The 19488-nt window shown below is 41.8% G+C and overlaps 1 protein-coding gene across 3 annotated transcripts in view; it reads left to right on the top strand.

The window, feature by feature from the left end:
• The window catches only part of EFR3A (EFR3 homolog A), a 173144-nt gene extending 154831 nt beyond the window's left edge, over positions 1-18313 (top strand). The window contains exons 21-26 of one of the 3 annotated variants that reach the window (XM_074943845.1): positions 3332-3420; positions 11391-11439; positions 12887-12990; positions 14426-14475; positions 15333-15427; positions 17130-18303. In XM_074943845.1, the coding sequence (XP_074799946.1) occupies positions 3332-3420; positions 11391-11439; positions 12887-12990; positions 14426-14475; positions 15333-15427; positions 17130-17134 (392 nt within the window). In that variant the 3' untranslated portion in view covers positions 17135-18303. Of the gene's footprint in view, positions 1-3331; positions 3421-11390; positions 11440-12840; positions 12991-14425; positions 14476-15332 lie in introns of those variants that run through there. The other 2 variants (XM_074943844.1, XM_074943846.1) reach the window with 2 other exon arrangements.
• Positions 18314-19488: the final 1175 nt, after the last annotated feature.

The following is a 19488-nucleotide window of genomic DNA, read 5'->3' as shown; positions in this document are numbered from 1 at the left end:
TCTGAACAATGAGTTGTCACAATAATGGTTCACTTTCACCCAATGTTCATAAAAAAATAATTTCCTATCATCTATAAAGATTCTTGTCTAAAATTTGTTGCAGACGTCATGTCCTTGAAAGTAAGGAATTTCATACTGGTCTCTTGTTTGAGGCTGATCACGTTGGATAATCCATGTCTATATAAATTGGTTAATAATCAAAACCATGGTGGTATTGTATAAAAACCCAGCTGAAAGTGCACATGTCTGGCAGCAACACAACACCTTGACTAACCAGAAAGCTCCAAAGGGCCCACATGATACTTAACACACAGGTATGGGCTTCCTTTTCCTAGTCAACAAAATATTCTTCTGAGTGCAATCACCTTATTTTCCTAGTATGTCAGATTAAAGTGTGTCAAAATGGGGGAGGCATCTGTACACATATAACCATGCTGAATCCAATGTAGGACAAAAAGTATGTGTATGATGTACCTATGTGGATTATAGATAAGGCAGCAAGGTGGCAGCAAAGATGCAGTTTTGTCTTGCATTTATTTCTTATAGTCAGCATGCTTTATGCTCCCCCAAAATTCCTATATGTTCTTTGGGTGTCATATGGAACGAGTAGAAAGTAGCAAGTCTGCATCAGAAAATTAAAGATGAGCCAGGTTCTCCAAAATACCTTTACCAATGTGGAGTATCTCTGGCAACCATATTAAAATACATCTCCAGCTGTATTTCAGAGCACGGGTAATAGTAAATTATTAGCTAAATTAGTCCTGATACCTGTAATCTGTGTGGAAACCTCAGGCTGGTTTGTCTACTGTCTCCCCTGTGTTTTGTTCTTCATTCTGTCCTTTTTATGCTATAAAACTAATCCTATTTTATTTTTAAGACTGTATTGAACCATATTTCTTGTTTGTCTGAAGAAACAGGAAACAAATGCAAAGCTATTGAAAGGAGTGCTTGAGTGTGTGCTTTGGTACTACAACATTATGTTTGCAAAGGAAAATGAGATGAATGTAGAAAAGTAGAAAATTAAATGAATAGGTGGGGAAAATAACAAATTCAACACTCAAGAAATGTAGTAAGTCTCAGGCCTAATATTCAGAACCCTGAGCCAGCATGGGTTGGGGAAGCATCTCATGTTGCTCAAACATGTGGTCAATTAAGGAGTAATAATGGTGGGGAATTCAGAAAGTGAGGTCTTCTGTATGTGATGTGTGGGATTCAGAGCTCTACTAGGGATGTGGAGTACCTCCCTTGTCATACATTAATACATCTTTGCCAAGTGACTGTTGCATGGCCTTTGTTTAATAGGTTGGTGGTGATAGGCCTCAGGTTTCCGCATAATAATTGGCACCCTTGTCGGCAATCTTAGAAGAAGTCAACAATTGAATGAGTCATGAAGTCTGAGCTAACTTCATCTGTAGAATTGGTCCTTTTAGAACAGAGTCGAGGGACTTCAGCCAGAGCAACACAAGGAAGATTGTGGCAGCCAATGATATAACTCTTCCATGCATAAATCTAGAGGGCTTTAGTTTTCCATTCACCAGCTTCCACAAGCACTTCTTCTTATAAAAATTTGGAACAAGATATGAGTAGGTAAGTAATTGCCCATGCCCTCTGTCCCAGCTATGCTGTCACATTACAAGACTCATGGGAAGGAGTGGAGGAGAATGGAAAATCAAATCAAATGTATAGCAGAACACTGAGTCAGATTTGGCATGGAGTCCTGAATGTTCCCTATTAAATGTAATTCCGCTGCTCCCTCTAGCATTAATGAAACTACCGTACTCTTAACCAAAAGTGTAATAGTCTTGCATTCCAAAAAATTTTGCAGGCGGTTAAACTTTCAAAAGTGTTTCTTGATGCAATAATAAGAAAGGAGGGAAATGGTTGTGTAACCAAACAGGGAACCTATGTTATAAACTAAGTTATGTCCAGCAAATTATGTCCAGATGACTGGAGGATAGCTAATGTAACTCCGATTTATTTTTTATTTTTTTTTAAAAGCTCCAGAGGCAATCCTGGCTATTACAGACCAGTAAACCTAACTTCAGTACCAAGCAAATTAGTTGAAACTTTAGTAAACATCAGAATTACCAGAGCACATCTGCTCAATGTGCAGCGGCAGTTGAAAAAGCTAACAGACTATTAGGAACCATTCGGAAAGGGTTAGAAAATAAGACAGTAAATGTCATAATGCCACTATATAAATACATGGTACTCCCAAATCTTGAATACAGTGTGTAATTCTGGTCACCCAATCTCAAAAAAAGATATATTAGACTTGGCAAAAGTAAACAGAAGGGCAATAAAAATGCTTTGGGGTATGGAACAACTTCCATCTGATGAAATATTAAAAAGACTAGGACTGTTCATCTTAGAAAAGAGATAATTAAAGAGGGATACGATAGAGGTCTATTAAAATCATGAATGATGTGGAGAAAGTGAATATGGAAGTGTTATTTACCCCCTCATGTAATACAAGCACTAGGAGTCTCCCAATGAAATTAATAAGCTGTAGTTTTAAAGAAACATGAGGAAGTACTTCTTCACACAACACACGGTCAAAATGTGGAACTTGCTGCACAGGGATGTTGTGAACGCCAAAAGTATAACTGGGTTCCAAACATAATTAGATAAACTCATGCAGAATAGGTCCATCAATAGCTACTAGCCAAGATGGTCAATGATGCAACCCAATGCTCTTGGGGTATCTAAGCTTCTAATTCCCAGAAGCTGGGACCGGACAACAGAGGATGTATCACTCAATTATTGCCCTGTTCTGTTCATTCCTGTGAGGCATCTGGCATTGGCCACTGTCCGAAAACAGGATACTGTGCTAGATGGACCATTGGTCTGACCCAGCCTGGCCATTCTTACTCTTATGTTCATCAGATCAGTGGCAGCAGGGGAAGAAGGAATATTTCTCCTCCCACACTGTTCCTTTCTGCAAAGAGCCATCTGAACCATCTGTGGAAGAGCTTTTTTGTGTTTCAAGACATCTCCAAACTAAGGCCTAAAAACATGAATTTTAAATTACAAACAACTCTTCAGAATTCAACTTTTGTGGTCTAGAAGTGTAGAATGTAATGTGATGGTACTACATGGCTGTTATAGTTCTTAACTTGTGTGACACTTAGAAGAATTTTAAGATCACTGATACATAAGGCAACTTTGTCATATTTTTCACAAATATCCTACTGATAAAATAGATGAACTTGGCTAAAGTAGGTAGGGGAAAACAAATCCACACCTATGTGAGGAAACATTCCTTCGTGAGGAATTTGCTTATTTTTTTAATCACTGATACAGAAAATGAAAGAATGTTATTTTTGTCTAGATGAAGATAGACTATCCAGAAGGAAGAGCATTGTGGACACTGTATCTATTCAGGTGGATATTCTGCCTGGCAACAACATGGAGGATAAGGTATGTGAAAAACAAGGTATCCTAGGAAGTATCTCTTGCATAAAGAGACAACCTACAGAATGAAACTTTTCCAGAGAAGCTCTTACAAAATCTTTTGTCTTGTATCTCTTATTTTGTAACTCTTCAGAAGTAGAGATTTTTATTATCTCATTTATTGATGCTGAGGAACACTACAGTATTTGAGTTATTTTTGACCATTAATATAGGCTACTGTTTCAGTGAAGCTTTTAGATAGTTACCTTTCAGCCAGGGTAACATATTGAGGGAACGCTAATTATATGCTAAATTTCTGTGTAATATATTATGAGATGTTATATCTTAACTGAGTAAGATACAGGTAACTCCAAATATTTAACTTGATGTCCCTGAACATATACTAAGGGAACTGAACACAGGAAGAGAGAAATTCCACACATCGTATATCGTAAATAAGTCTTATATCTTGTCCTTTCTTTTTTGAGGAATGTATACTAAATTGTATTTTAAGGCAGAGGAAAGAATTGATAGAATCAAACAAAAGATACAGGCATTAAGGTACAGGGATAGAGACTAATTATCTTGCAGGAAGGCTTCAGTATGACTAACTGTTGGGACAAATCTTAGACTTCTTAACTGAAGTGTTCTGAAAGATATTCCCCCACCCCCTCCAAAAAAAAGTGTGCTAAGCATAAAATGTAAGCTGTTTCTGTTACTTCTAGCTTCTGACAGAAAATGGGTAACATTAAGGTGAAAAGAACAGGAGTACTTGTGGCACCTTAGAGACTAAAAAATTTATTAGAGCATAAGCTTTCATGGGCTACAGCCCACTTCATCAGATGCATAGAATGGAACATATAGGAAGAAGATATATACACACAGATAAGTTGGAAGTTGCCATACAAACTGAGAGAGGCTAATTAGTTCAGATGAGCTATTATCAGCAGGAGAAAAAAACTTTTGTAGTGATAACCAAGATGGCCCATTTAGACAGTTGACAAGAAGGTGTGAGGATACTTAATTTAGGGAAATAGATTCAACATGTGTAATGACCCAGCCACTCCCAGTCTCTATTCAAACCCAATGGTATCTAGTTTGCATATTAATTCAAGCTCAGCAGTTTCTCGTTGGAGACTGTTTTTGAAGCTTTTCTGTTGCAAAATTGCCACCCTTAAATTTTTTACTGAGCGGCCAGAGAGGTTAAAGTGTTCTCCTACTGGTTTTTGAATGTTATGATTCCTGATGTCAGATTTGTGTCCATTTATTCTTTTGCATAGAGACTGTCCAGTTTGGCCAGTGTACATGGCAGAGGGGCATTGCTGGCACATGATGGCATATATCACATTGGTAGATGTGCAGGTGAACTAGCCCCTGATGGCATGGCTAATGTGATTAGGTCCTATGATGGTGTCACTTGAATAAATATGTGGACAGAGTTGGCATCGGGCTTTGTTGCAAGGATAGGTTCCTGGGTTAGTGTTTTTGTTGTGTGGTTGCTGCAGAGTATTTGCTTCAGATTGGGGGGCCATCAGTAAACGAGGACTGGTCTATCTCCCAAGATCTGTGAGAGTGAGGGATCGTTTTTCAGGATAGGTTGTAAATCTTTGATGATGCGCTGGAGAGGTTTTAGTTGGGGGCTGAAGGTGACAGCTAGTGGCGTTCTGTTGTTTTCTTTGTTGGGCCTGTCCTGTAGTAGGTGACTTCTGGGTACTCTTCTGGCTCTGTCAATCTGTTTTTTCACTTCAGCAGGTGGGTATTGTAGTTTTAAGAATGCTTGATAGAGATCTTGTAGGTGTTTTTCTCTGTCTGAGGGGTTAGAGCAAATGTGGTTGTATCGTAGAGCTTGGCTGTAGGCAATGGATCGTGTGGTGTGTCCTGGATGAAAGATAGAGGCATGTAGGTAAGTATAGCAGTCAGTAGGTTTCCGGTATAGGGTGGTGTTTGTGACCATCGCTTATTAGCACAGTAGTGTCCAGGAAATGGACCGCTTGTGTGGATTGGTCTAGGCTGAGGTTGATGGTGGGATGGACATTGTTGAAATCATGGTGGAATCCCTCAAGAGCTTCTTTTTCATGGGTCCGGATGATGAAGATGTTGTCAATGTAGCACAAATAGAGTAGGGGTGTTTTAGGGGATGAGAGCTAAGGAGGCGCTGTTCTAAGTCAGCCATAAAAATGTTGGCATACTGTGGGGCCACGCGGGTACTCGTAACACTGCCGCTGATTTGAAGGTATACATTGTCCCCAAATGTGAAATAGATATGGGTGAGGACAAAGTCACAAAAGTCAGCCACCAGGTTTGCCGTGACATTATCGGGGATACTGTTCCTGGCGGCTTGTAATCCATCTTTGTGTGGAATGTTTGTGTAGAGAGCTTCTACGTCCATAGTGGCCAGGAGGGTGTTTTCTGGAAGATCACCGATGGATTGTAGTTTCCTCAGGAAGTCAGTGGTGTCCCGAAGATAGCTGAGAGTGCTGGTAGCGTAGGGCCTGAGGAAAGAGTCCACATAGCCTGACAATCCTGCTGTCAGGGTGCCAATGCCTGAGATGATGGGGCGTCCAGGATTCCCAGGTTTATGGATCTTGGGTAGCAGATCGAATACCCCTGGTCAGGGTTCTAGACATGTGTCTGCACAGATCTGTTCCTGTGCTTTTTCAGGGAGTTTCTTGAGCAGATGGTGCAGTTTCTTTTGCTAATCCTCAGTGGAATCAGAGGATGATGACCTGCAGAATGTGGAGTTAGAGAGCTGCCTAGCAGCCTCTTGTTCATATTCCAACTTATTCATGATGACGACATGAAGACGTCTCCAAGTGGTCTCTTCCCTGATTCTTTGTTAAATCTCTTGGTGGTGGCAGCATACTGAATTCCAGATATGGGGAATTTTGTGTCTTTGGAAAGTTTTAACCTAAGATGGTAGAAATAAGCTTAGGGGGTCTTTCATGCGGGTCCCCACATCTGTACCCCAGAGTTCAGAGTGAGGAAGGAACCTACATCGTGAATAAGTTGGAATATGATCAAGAGGCTCATACCTCCCGAAGTATGAGGCTCCCATAAGAGGCAGCGGGACTATAAGAGACTCCCTCAGAGGCAGTCTCGGCCTGTCCCCCAGTCTGGGTCCTCCAAGGGCAAGCAGGCGGGGAAAAGGCGCTTTTGACAGGACACTCGGGGCACCCTGCCAGTCCTCATCAGGGATCTACCCCCAATAAAGCTCCCCTTCTCCAGCCAGTTGTGTGCTTTTCTCACGGAATGGTCGCAGCTAACCTCGGACTGATGGGTCCTCAACACCATCTCCCAGGGTTACACTTCCATTTTACTTCCTCCACGCCCAACCACCCCCCGCCCCTGTCCCTCTTGGGGGACCCCTCGCACAAAGCTCTGCTCGAGCAGGAGGTGGGGCGGCTCCTAGGACTAGGAGCGATAGAGGCGGTGCCCGAGGAGTTCATGTGCAAGGGGTATTGCTCCCGTTATTTCCTTATCCCGAAGGCCAAAGGGGGGCTCAGGCCCATCCTGGATCTGCGAGGTCTTAACTAGTGCATGGTGAAACTCAAGTTCCGCATGGTTTCCCTGGCCTCCATCATCCCTTCCCTGGATCCCAGGGACTGGTATGCTGCCCTCGATCTACAGGACCCATACTTCCACATCCACATATTGGAGGGGCACAGGCGCGTCCTCAGTTTCGTGATGGGACGGAATCACTACCAGTTCACTGTCTTCCCATTTGGTCTGTCCACTGCCCCCAGGGTGTTTACAAAATGCATGTCGGTGATAGTGGCCTACCTCAGACAGTGGGGGGGGGGTCCAGATATTTCCCTATCTAACTGATTCGCTTGTCAAGGGCACCTCCCAGTCACAGGCAAGGGATCACGTGGCGCTCCTCCTGTCCATCTGTACCGTCTTGGTCCTGTTGGTAAACAACACCAATTCCACGTTAGTCCCGGCCCAATGTATAGAGTTTATCAGGGAGCTCCTGTACGCAGCGTCGGCCAAGGCCTCTCTCCGGCCAGACAGATTCGAGACCCTGAAAGGTCTCATCGACTCGGTCACAAGGTTCCCGGTGACAACAGCCAGGGTTTGCCTGCAGCTCTTGGGTCACATGTCGGCGTGCACATACGTGGTCCATCTCGCCAGACTCAGGATGAGGCCCCTCCAGCTCTGGTTGGCCTCAAAGTTCTCCCAGGCCATGGACAGGATGGACAAGGTCCTCACTGTGCCAGAGTCTGTGATCACCTCTCTACGGTGGTGGTCTGCCCCAAACAACATGCTCCAAGGGATCCCATTCAGGGACAGGGCCCCGTCGTTGGAGCTGGTGTCTGATGCGTCTGACTTGGGTTAGGGGGCCCATGTGGGGAACTTTCAGCCTGTGATCGGCTCAAGACCCAACCCTACATATAAATATCAGGGAGCTCAGGGCGGTGCAGCTGGCGTGTATGGCCTTCCACTCGCACCTGGAGGGCAAGGTAATCAGGGTCCTCACGGACAACACGGCCTCAATGTTCTATATCAACAGGCAAGGCAGGGCCCGATCTGCTGCCCTCTGCCACGAAGCCCTCAGGCTCTGGGACCTCTGTATAGCCCATGACATCCACCTGAAGGCCTTCCACCTACTGGGTGCCCGGAACGAGAGGGCGGATCGCTTGAACAGGGACTTTTCCTCACAACACTAGTGGTCCCTCTACCCGAAAGTGGCCCACCGGCTCTTCCGAAGGTGGGGAACTCCCCAGGTGGTCGTCTTCGCGACTCAGCAGAACGGGCGATGCCCCCAGCTCTGCTCCACGGGGGGCCTAGGGAGAGGCTGCATCTCCGATGCCCTTATCCCTCTAATCAGCAGGGTCCTGGAGAAGATAAAGACGGACAAGGCCCGGGTCCTCCTGATTGCCCTGGCATGGCCCAGGCAACATTGGTACAGGACCCTCACGGGCCTGGCAGTAGCTCTGCCTTGGCAGTTGCCGCTCCGCCTGGACCTGCTCTCTCAGGACAAGGGCCACCTCCTCCATCCCAACCTAGCGGCTCTTCACCTCATGGCATGGCTGCTTAGTGGTTAGGTGGAGAGGAAAGGACGTGCGCAGAGCAGGTTCAGCGCTTCCTCCTCGAAAGTAGCTGGCACTCCACTTGCCGCGCTTATTTGGCAAAGTAGTCCCAGGTTTCTATGTGGGCAGCGGACCGGGGTGTCTCCCCTGTGGCCGCCCCGATCCAGCTTATCCTTGATTACCTCCTCCACCTGAGGGCCCAGGGCCTGGCGCCCTCATCAGTCAAGGTGCACCTGGCAGCCATATCGGCTTTCCATCTGCTGGTGCAAGGGCACACTGTATTTTTCCATGCTATGACTGGCCAGTTCCTTAAGGGTTTGGACCGACTTTTTTCCATATTCTAGACCCCCGGTCCCACAGTGGGAACTAAATCTGGTGTTGGCTCGTCTCATGGGGCCCCTGTTTGAACCACTGGCCACGTGCTCCTGGTCTCACCTCTCATGGAAGGTGGCTTTCTTGGTTGCAGTCACGTCGGCCAGGCGAGTCTCAGAGCTCAGGGCCCTGACCTCCGAGTCGCTGTACACGGTCTTTCATAAAGACAAGGTCCAGCTCCACCCACACCCCGCGTTCCTCCCGAAGGTGGTCTCTGCCTACCATATGGGTCAGGACATTTTTCTACCTGTCCTCTGCCCCAAGCCTCATGCGCCCAGTGAGGAGCACTGTCTCCACACGCTCGATGTATGGCGGGCTCTGGCTCTCTACCTCGAGCGGACCAGGCCGTTCAGAAGGTCCTCGCAACTGTTCGTCTCCTCGGCTCAGCGCGCGAGGGACCAGCCAATTTCCACTCAGCGGCTTTCCAGTCGGATCACTTCATGCATCTGTTCCTGTTGTGAGCTGGCGGGTGTCCCCCCACCACCCATTGTGAGGGCAAACTCGACTTGGGTTCAGGCCTCGTCGGCTGCGTTCATGGCCCATGTCCCCATTCAGGACATTTGCAGGGCCGCCACATGGTCTTCGGTTCACACACTCACCTCGCACTATGCGATTGTCCCCCAAACCAGGGATGACGCCGAGTGCGGCAGGGCTGTCCTCTGTCCTGGGAACTTGTGAACTCCTACCCACCTCCAACAGATATCGCTTGGAGTCACCTATTGTGGAATACGCATGATCAATCACTCAAAGAAGAAAAGACAGTTACCTTTTCCATAACTGGTTCTTCGAGATGTGGTGTTCATATCTATTCCACATCCCGCCCTCCTTCCCCTCTGTCGGAGTTGTCCAGCAAGAAGGAACTGAGAGTGGGGAGTGCGCGCAGCTCCCCTTATACCGTGCCAGGCAGGCACCACTCAAGGGGATGCGGGGGGCGCTCCCCACTACGGGTTCTGCTAGGGGAAAAACTTTCAGCACTGGTGCATGTGGCGAGCACGCACACCTATTGTGGAATAGACATGAGCAACACATCTTGAAGAACACCAGTTACGGAAAAGGTAACTCTCCTTTATTTCGTATTCTGTCTCATCCTCATTAAAATTGTTGCCTGTCCATATCTTATTTACTTCACGCTATTCAAAACCTGCTTTGAATACAGAATTTTAATTTCCTCGTGGGCTTTTGTATGGTGTTCTCAGCATAGTGTCTAAGTACTTCACAATTAACTATTTTTCACACACCCCTGTGTGATGGGGAACTGAGGCACAGAAAGTAAGGTCAAAAGTGTGCATTAATTGTAGGTGTGCAGCTTGGGATGATTAGAGCCCTTAGCTCATTGTCCCATTCTCCTTGCCTAGCTTGTCCTAGTCCCCACACCTTCTCCATCCTGTCCCTAAACTGGTTCATAGTCTCAGCCTCCCCTCTTCTCCACCCAGGTCCCAGTTTTCTGGCCTAATCAGTCCCTAGAACCTAACTTCCCTTGTTCCCAGCCCCAGTCTTTCCTTCCCACACCATGCTCTTGGATCCAGTCCGCTCCTTCCTCTGTATTTCACCACATCCCTCCTCCAAATTCTAGGTCAGGCTTTTGTGTCCTCTCCATTTGACTCAGTTTCCTCTTTCATGTTGCCTGGGTGGCAGTAGGGAGAGTATTGAGAGCATAGAACAGAGTCGTCATCTCTGTTCTGGTGCCCAGTTCCTTAGCCACCCATAGCAGCCGAGAACAGCAATTGCAGGGAAAGTCCTGCTCAACCCTGTGATGGAACTTGCTCAGTTCAGGCAAAAAATTTAAAGGAATTTAGCTGTCAATGTTAACAAGTCTCTACTGAGCATGTGCAAACTGCAGTTTTTCACGGGCTTATAACTTGGCAGGGTGTTTTGTTTTGTTTTCCCCAGCAGCAAAAACCACATACTGACACACAGGCCACCCCTTGGCAAATTTCAAGTCCATGTTACAAAGCATAAAGGTGCTAGGTAAAATGTATTTTCCTTAATCTCATTCCCAGAAGCTGCTGAATTTTTTTTGCTGAAATTTACCAAAAAAAATTAAATTAAAGTATAAAATCAAAAATCAACCTGAGGCATTTCAGCACAAGTAGTTAATTTTGTAAACTTATAGGCAACTGAAAAATGGGTGTTAATAATGACGTGTCAGGCAACCATAAGTATGGCTGGAACTACCAGCTTTGTATATAATAAAATAGGTGGCTCACTAAACGTGAGTCATTGCAATGGTGAAGAAATATGAGACTACCTTATGTATTCACAGTAATCTGTCTCTTAAATAAAAACTCTGTTAGGGTAAAAAATTTAAAAGGTATTTAGGCATTGCTGCACTCAACGTTGCAATGCCCAACTGATTGAGGAGCCTAAATCTAGGCACTTAGGCTTCCATTGGGATTTTGGCTCCTAAGTCCCTTTTGAAATGTACAGCATTGAACACAGCAACTTGTAAATACCTTTAAAAATCTGGGCCTTAGTCTTGTGTGAGAAAAAACATTTGTGCCATTTAAGCCAAATTATAGTTGAGTACAGACAAATTACTTATTCTTCAGCAATTTGTGTTGTTTCACTGAATTAAAAATCACTTATTTCCTTTAGGTCAATAATACTGAAGAAATCACTTTTGAAGCTTTGAAGAAAGCAATTGGTGAGATTTATTGCAATACTGCATTTACACTTCTCCAGTAAATGAAATATTTGCCAGAAAAGAGCTTTGCCAACATAGCATACTTAAAATACTATATTAGTTTCTCATCATATAGCAGGTTGATTTGAAACCACAAACCCCTTAAATGATCTTCAGCATTTCTTAGAGAAATCTTCTCCTTACCTATAGCTGGTGTGACTTACTGAAAAGCTGGTAAATGAATTCTTATTTTTAACGGTTTCTGGAACTTTGCCTTTACAGGTCAAGGCTTGAAAAACACTTAAGCAATTCACACAATGTTTTATCCTTAGCTTGTGTGAATTTCAGTTAAGTAAATATCTGTAAAGCACCTTTAATATAGTGAGAAATGGTCAAGCCCTCAAAGGGAGTTCTCTGAGTATAGTGTATGAAATTAGCATTATGGGCTTCAGAGGAATTCCATTTTTGTCTCAAACTTCCATGTCAGATATGCTCAGTTCATGATTAAAAAGGTGTTTTTCCAACTGCCAACCCAGCAAACTTAACCTAGGGTCTGAAAATGAATCTGAGTTCTTCCTTCTGATATCTCACCACCAGTAATAAAGATTATGCAAGTCAAACTATGTCTATGCCCATAACAAAGTGTAACTTGGAACACAAGGCTACAAGACAACAGGGTGTTACTGAGGGTATAACTTAGTTTGCAAACTCTTTACTGCTGGTTATGATGCATGAAAGTCCAATTTGACTTTCTGATCCCAGGTTAAATTTGTTAGGCTGACTGTTTAAAAAAAAAAAAAAGTGAATAGTGTATGAAGTTGATGGTCTTGTGTACACTTGAGGAATGCTTGTGTACACTTGCAGATACAGACTAACACGGCTGCTACTCTGAAACCTGAAGAATTAGTACCGATCCCCATGTTAAGTATATTGAAAAAAAGAAGCTGCAAAAAGTCTTAGCACCTGTTTTCAGCCTACTGCCCCACATGTAAGGGCAAGAAGATAGCAAAAGATGGATAACGGATTGCATAGTGTAAAATACTGTAAACCCAAGAATATGGCCACTGGATGAAGTTTGGACTACATTCCACTGCATCTGTGATGACCTCCTGTGCTCAAACAATAACTTACTTGGCAAATCCTGCAGTCCCTATTCAGGCAAAACTCCTACTGATGGACTGAGTGGAAACTGAGTTGGGACCACAGGTCATGACGTTGTGTTCACCTTTTTACACTGATTCTCAAGTACATGTTCCATTATTACAGGAAATTTGACTAACTAGAACTTATTCAATAAGTCTGCCTAACCTGTGACTACTTTTTACTATTCATTTAAAAGATTCTAGCCTTATGTCTTAATTTTAAGAAGTAGTAGTAAAAAAATGAAGACATCTTAATGTTTTGTCCTTTCACTTATTGTAGGAAATCTGTATAAGCATAAATTAGAACTGTCTTCATTTTTTAAAAGATAATACTGGGCTTGAAGAGCAGGAGAAAGAAAAGAGGCGTCTTGTGATTGAAAAGTTCCAAAAAGCACCTTTTGAAGAAATTGCAGCACAATGTGAAACAAAAGTGAGTACTTGGTACATTTTATATTGTTTTAAAGGTTTTTGTACAAGTGATGAGGGAGATACGTGGGTAAAGGGTGGTTCATGATGATGTTTACTGTTAAAAGAAAATAGTTGTTGCCTTTTTGCCTTCATCTGTGCTCTGAATTTTTAGTCTGTGTAGGAAATCAAAATTACGTATACCCTGAATGGGTTGGGTCCCCTACATCTCACAGAGCTATTATTATTACTATTTATTATTTGTATTGCTTTAGTGACGAGGAACCCTAGTTATAGACCAGGACCCTACTGGGCTAGGGATTGTATGTGAACCTTCTTTTGGCTTGTCTACACTACAAAATTAGGTCGACCTACAACCACCTCAGCAATTAAATTAGCTGTTGGTGTCCACACTGCCCTCCTTCTTCCGGTGGTGCACGTCCTCACCAGGAGTACTTGCACCCACTGAAGTGGGGCATTGTGTGGGCACTGACTGCCTCATGAGGCTCACGTCTGGAGCTCCCTGCCCCGGGGTTGACAGCCCCAGCTGTGAGCTAAGCAGGGCTCCATTTCACAGCAGAAAACCTACTGGCAGACTGACATTCTTGTCAGTTTCTTGGCTGCTATGATGTCGCATTTCCTCTCCGGCTCTGCCTGTCAGCCTGGCATAAAGCTCACAGCTGGAGCCTCAGGGCCCCAAGGATGACAGCTGGAGATGAAATGTGAAATTATAGCTGCCAAGAAACTGACAAGGATGTCAATTTCATTGCTGGTAGGCTCCCTGCTGTGAAATTAAGACCTACACCAGGCCCAGGGCAGGTGGGGGTGCTGGCTGAGACCCCTGTGCCTGGCTTACAGTTTGGGCTCTCAGCACTGGGTTGGGGGACTCTAGCTGTCAGCGCCCAACACTCCAGCCACGTCAACCTAAGCGCTACGCCTCTCGCGGAGGTGGAGTTAAGTCGATGTAGTGGGTGACTTACCTGGAGTGGAACACCATTGTAGTGTAGACACTGGCAGAGTTAGTTTAACGTAAGCTGCCTTACATAAGCCTAACTCTAGTGTAGCCCAGACCTTTGTCCTCCACTCCCCACATACTACACACACTTTTACCTTTGCTGCCTTTGAGACTGGGCTTCAGAGCCATGATTATTTCACTCTGGAATTGCAAGTAAATGCAACTTTTGGATCACGCCAACATGCTTTAATTGACTGGAAGGGTCACTCTCCGCACCCCCTTCTCATCTTTTAAGAAATAAAAATCTACTTCAGTTTTGTTAATAAACTCCCAGTTGCTATTCTTTTGCCTTCACACAACTGAGTCCTTGCTGCAACAGGGAAGCAAAACTCTGAAATTGGGAGTATATTCCACTTAACCAGTCCAGGATTCTTATTCGTAGTCATTCTGTGTACAGTGGTTTTACAGGATATCATTACAATATTTAAATTTGTTCTCTTTGTAGGCAAACTTTCTTCATGATAGACTTGCACAGATATTGGAGCTCACCATTCGGTAAGGTTTTATGCACAAAAGGGAATTAATTAAAAATAGGGTAGTTGTCAGAAAATTCTGTGCTACTTTAAGATGCTAGTCTCATGTACATTATTGAAATAGCCTCATTTACAAAACATTTGATTTTATTGTTGCTATTCTGATTTTTTTTTTATTTAGAGGGAAAATATCCTGTCAAGATTAGCCTATTAGCTCATCAAATATTTTCTGTTTTAAAAAGGTCACCCTGTTTTCTATCCAAACCATATAATTAGAGGTATTGTTAAGGATAAAACTTCTTTTTTTTTTTCCATTAAAATTACTGAAGATCTTCCATGAGGCTTGTATCCATTAATTAGAGTTTAATTGGGTTCCTAAGAAAGTTCCACCTATATAACTGGACAGAATTGGGCGTAAGTTTGAAAAATATTTGCTGAAAGATGTGAAAATATATATTGGCAACACAGCGCTGGAGTATTTTTATAAATGTATTTTATATATATATTTGTCATGCTTACAAAAATGTTGAATTCTCCCTTTGTTGCATGTGCTCTAGGTATTAGCTAGCAATCTATGTATTGTGAAGTGCCATGCACATCTGTTCTGCATTTGACGTAATATTGTAAATCAAAAGCCCTATCTCGATAGTTATGTTGACACCAACAAAACTGGTGATTCAGGTAAAGATACAAACAAAAATCAGCCATTATAATTTGGCTTCATTACAAATGTAGGAAAAGGATACAGTAAGGATGGAAAGAAATTTAGTATCAAGTTTCCAAGTACTCGAGGAAGTTAAAAGTAATAACAGATTACATAAGTATATTATTGTGAAAACTTGAATTGTATGCCTTTGTTTTCTCCTTCCTTCTTTACAGTCCTCCTCCTAGCCCCTCGGGAACGATGACCATTACTGCTGGACATGCTCATTACCAATCCGTTCCAGTCTATGAGATGAAGTTTCCAGATCTTTGTGTGTATTAAGTGTCTTCTGAAGTCTGCAGGACATTATTTAGAGTAGAGTACAATAAACAGACCAAGATGAGTTTTCAAGTTCTTTGTTAATTTAGATTAAGTAAATAGTTTTGTAGAAAAATGATGGACCTACAGTATATAGGAATGATTTTTAACCAAACTTTCAATTATTTTAACTATTCTCTAATATTTGAAGTTAGTTTTGTTATGTTACCTTATTATTTCACTTAGTCATTTTTCATATTTCAGTAGGTTTAAAAGTCAGAAGTAAATATTTCCTCCTCTTTTGCCAGCGTGTTCTAGAGTTTCAGAGACTTTAAAAATGAGTTTACAGAAATACAATTTCCTAGAATTGGGGGCTATATCTGCAATGCCTGGTGGCTTCCTTCCACCTGGGTTTCCAGATTTGGGTAGAGTGCATTTGGCGTGCTTTCTGTTACCATATGTATCAGTGGAGCAATATCTTAGCTCCCTATACTGTTGCTGTCTAGTAGCTATTTATTCCATTATTTTGAAATACATTAAATAGGCAACCTTTTACCTGTTAAGTTTCACTAATAAATATGACTGGTCAGCCAATTGTTAAGTATTGTTCCTGGTGAATGATTAACAAAATGTGCTTTTTAGAAATCCAGCACATGTGCTGTTTCCTGCCGAAAGTTGCAATGTTCTGCTTGAGAGATGTAAATCCTCCTCTTGGAGCTCTGACTTGTGCAATATTTTTCATGTCTTATGTGTATAGTTTACAGACTATGCTTTTGAAAATGCAGTAGTATTTTGCTGTCTGAATTATAATAAATAAATATATATTTAGTATAGCAACAAATTGAGGGCATTTTAAATGGATAAGTACTTTAAATACTAGTTCATTTGTGAAATTATAAACACAGAACATAAGATTATATGAAATGTTGCTCTGTGTAGTTTAGTAAAATAGGTTTTTAATGATATTTTGCAAATTGAAAGAAAACTGTGGATGAATTCTCTTGAAAATTATCAATTTAGATGTGTTTTCAAGCAAAAGCATTTTGCAGCTATATCTGTTTGTATACATTTTTGTTGCATTTGACAAGTCTTCCTGTGATTATTGAAAACCGATGTGGTAACTTTCATAGGTTTAGATACCTGAGTATAAATTTCAAATACATACACAGAACATAACTTTTTGTTAGCTCTGTACATAAAACAGTACTGTACAGTAAGTTGCTTGGCCCTTGATGGTAATTGACAATGTTGTCTTCATGACCCATTGAGAAATTCTGTGTGTAAAAATGAAAAGTTCTAATAGTCCAGTGCTATTAGCAGTGAGCTTTGTAGTCTAGGTCTAGCTGGATTTTTCTGAAGCAGCAAATATAATCAACTTTCATTCTCAATACAAACTTATTAAATTCAAAACAATATATTTCTTTGAATGGGTCAGGGCTGAGATGAATAGTGTATTAAACTAATAACTCTTGTTATAAATTGATTAGGAAGCTAGTCAATATGTTAACTGTCCTTGGCAATTTCCACACTTGCTGAAAAATGTAGGGCTTCTGGATTTTTAAACTTAAGTACAATGTTCCTTTACACTATCTTTAAAGGAGTGAAACAGCACGTTTCCAGAGAAATTTCAGCTATTTAGACCTATGAGATGACACATCAAGACTTTCAGGAAGCATTCACAAAACTCAGAAAGGTAATTGAGACCTTTTTTTCAGTTTGACAGTGCAATCACAGCTGTTAGTGGATGACGAAACAACCTCTTACCTACAGCATTCCGTTGTGATTGTTACTGCTGCAACGTATCATCCTGATCAGACCAGAGTCAACAACATTAGTAGAACTCGTTGTCACCTTAGTTTTTAGTTTTCACTTTTTGTTTTTTAAGGTAAGATATTAGATTTTGACCTATATAAACAGTGTATTTTTTTTAATTAGATGTAAGCTAGGGACGCAATGTAGAACAATCATCATCCACACTGATGTGATTTTATAAAGTAACACTGTGCACATTTATACAAAAAAGAAATAGAATTAAAGAGTCTAAAGAATAAGAAATAAAGAATGTACTTTCATTTGCACTCTTGTAATACGCAGACTGTGGTGTAAATATAGAGTTTTCTCAGATTAACTAAATTCTGTTGCATGTATACTGCATGAGAAAAATTATATTCAACATTTCATGTACCATTCATTTGAAGTCTATTGATGAAGATTTTTTTTTCATTTAATCACAAGATAGGCTCCCACATGTCCTAAATTCAGACTAGTCTTGTTCAGGATGTGCAGATGTTAAGGAACTAAAGATCTGTAATCTTTTGGGACTTTGCCTGATATATAATTTCTTCCCTGCTGAAAATGCAGAGAGTCTGCAAGTTAAGTACTGTAGCCACTTTGGACAGATGAGAATTGAGGATTTGTGGAAGTCTGCTGCATAATATTTTGTACTCATAGTTTAATGTAGGTAATAAATTGTAGGTATTTTGAAATCAAATTGTTCAGAATGCTGTTTTAATGTATACAGTTGCTTTGAATCCTTTATTTCTTTCTGGTCTTGAAAAGAGTTGCAGAGCTTAGAATACGAAGTGTGCATACTGGGCTTGTCGTGTCTGTGACAGTTTGAATACTGTTTGAATGTTTATCACTTCATGTCCAGTTGACATTTGTATGTATTCCAGCTTCTGCTTTAAATTCTTTTAAATGTAATGTCACTTTGAGTAATTATGGTTTTTGATAGTTCATTTTAAGGTAAATTAAAATTATGTTAATTTAGAAGAAACAAAATCAGCCTGTTCAGAGTAGGGCTAATGTGTCTGTTTTATTGATGCCCATACATTCTTTACTGTTGGTGTTGAACCAGTTTCATGAAATGTAAGAATACACTGTGCAATGTACATTTCAGCAATAAAATAAACCAAAAAGTTAAAATAGCTGAGTTTGTTACAAATTAATTTGAACAGTTACAGTATGAATTACTGTATGATACTTGAGGTTAAGAAATCAGTGCTGTCCTAAATATAGTACTTGCTTATCGTTGAGAAGCAAAATAAAATTTCACTTAATACAGACAGTTATTTTCCAAACCCAAAACATTTCACTTCTTCATAAAGTTGGGACTTGTTGGAAAAGTTCAACAAGATATTAGGCAGCAGCAAAACTTAAAACGCATTCCTAAAGGCATATAAGAATAGCCCTACCGGGTCAGACCAACGGTCCATCTAGCCCAGTATCCTGTCTTCTGAAAGTGGGCAGTGCACGATGCTTCAGAGGGAATGACGAAGACAGGGCAACTTCAAGTGATCCATCCCCTGTCATCTAGTCCTAGCTTCTGGCAGTTGGAGGTTTAGGGACACCCAGAGCATGTCTTACCCGGGATTTTCAGAAGCCCCAGCAGGGGCAACTTAACTATTTCACTCCAGGTGGTGTCAGGAATAAATCAGTAGGAACACAGCGATTCTGTCTGATCAAGGATTATATGCAAGTGAGCGGCTAACACTGCAGTTTATTAGATTTAAGCACACACACACACACACAAGCAATAGGTTTAGAACATCCCACATATTTACCTAACATCTGGAACGGTATTGAATAATTAATAGCAGATTCACAGTGGCCAGATGCCTACCCGCTGGGGAAAAAGGGTGTCAGGAAAAACGTCTGTTTTATAACTAACTTCTACAAAATGCATAGGTCATAATGACCCCTACTGGATCATCACTTTTCTGACTTTCAATAAACTTTTAATATTGGAGGTGTCTAGATTCAAGGTTTTCCAACCACAAAGGTTTTCAGTTTCAGTTGTTTACTTGTCTGTTTCTTCCTCCTATTCTGATTAGCAGAAACTGTAGCTAGTTTTGACCTTGCTTCTGAAAGCCTGTCTCCAAATTAACTTGTAACTATGTGATGTTCTATATTATTAATTCAGGGTGGCTGTATGCACATAATATGGTTACAATTAACTCAGTCACATTCTGGGGTATATACACCCCTCAAATCCAGGGCAACACATGAGGTTGCATCCCTGACCATCTTGGCTAATAGCTATTGATGTACATATCCTCCATGAAACTGATTTTT

Source organism: Natator depressus, chromosome 2 (genome assembly GCF_965152275.1).
Source record: "Natator depressus isolate rNatDep1 chromosome 2, rNatDep2.hap1, whole genome shotgun sequence".
NCBI classification, from domain to species: domain Eukaryota; kingdom Metazoa; phylum Chordata; order Testudines; family Cheloniidae; genus Natator; species Natator depressus.
This window is presented reverse-complemented; position numbering and strand designations above follow the sequence as displayed.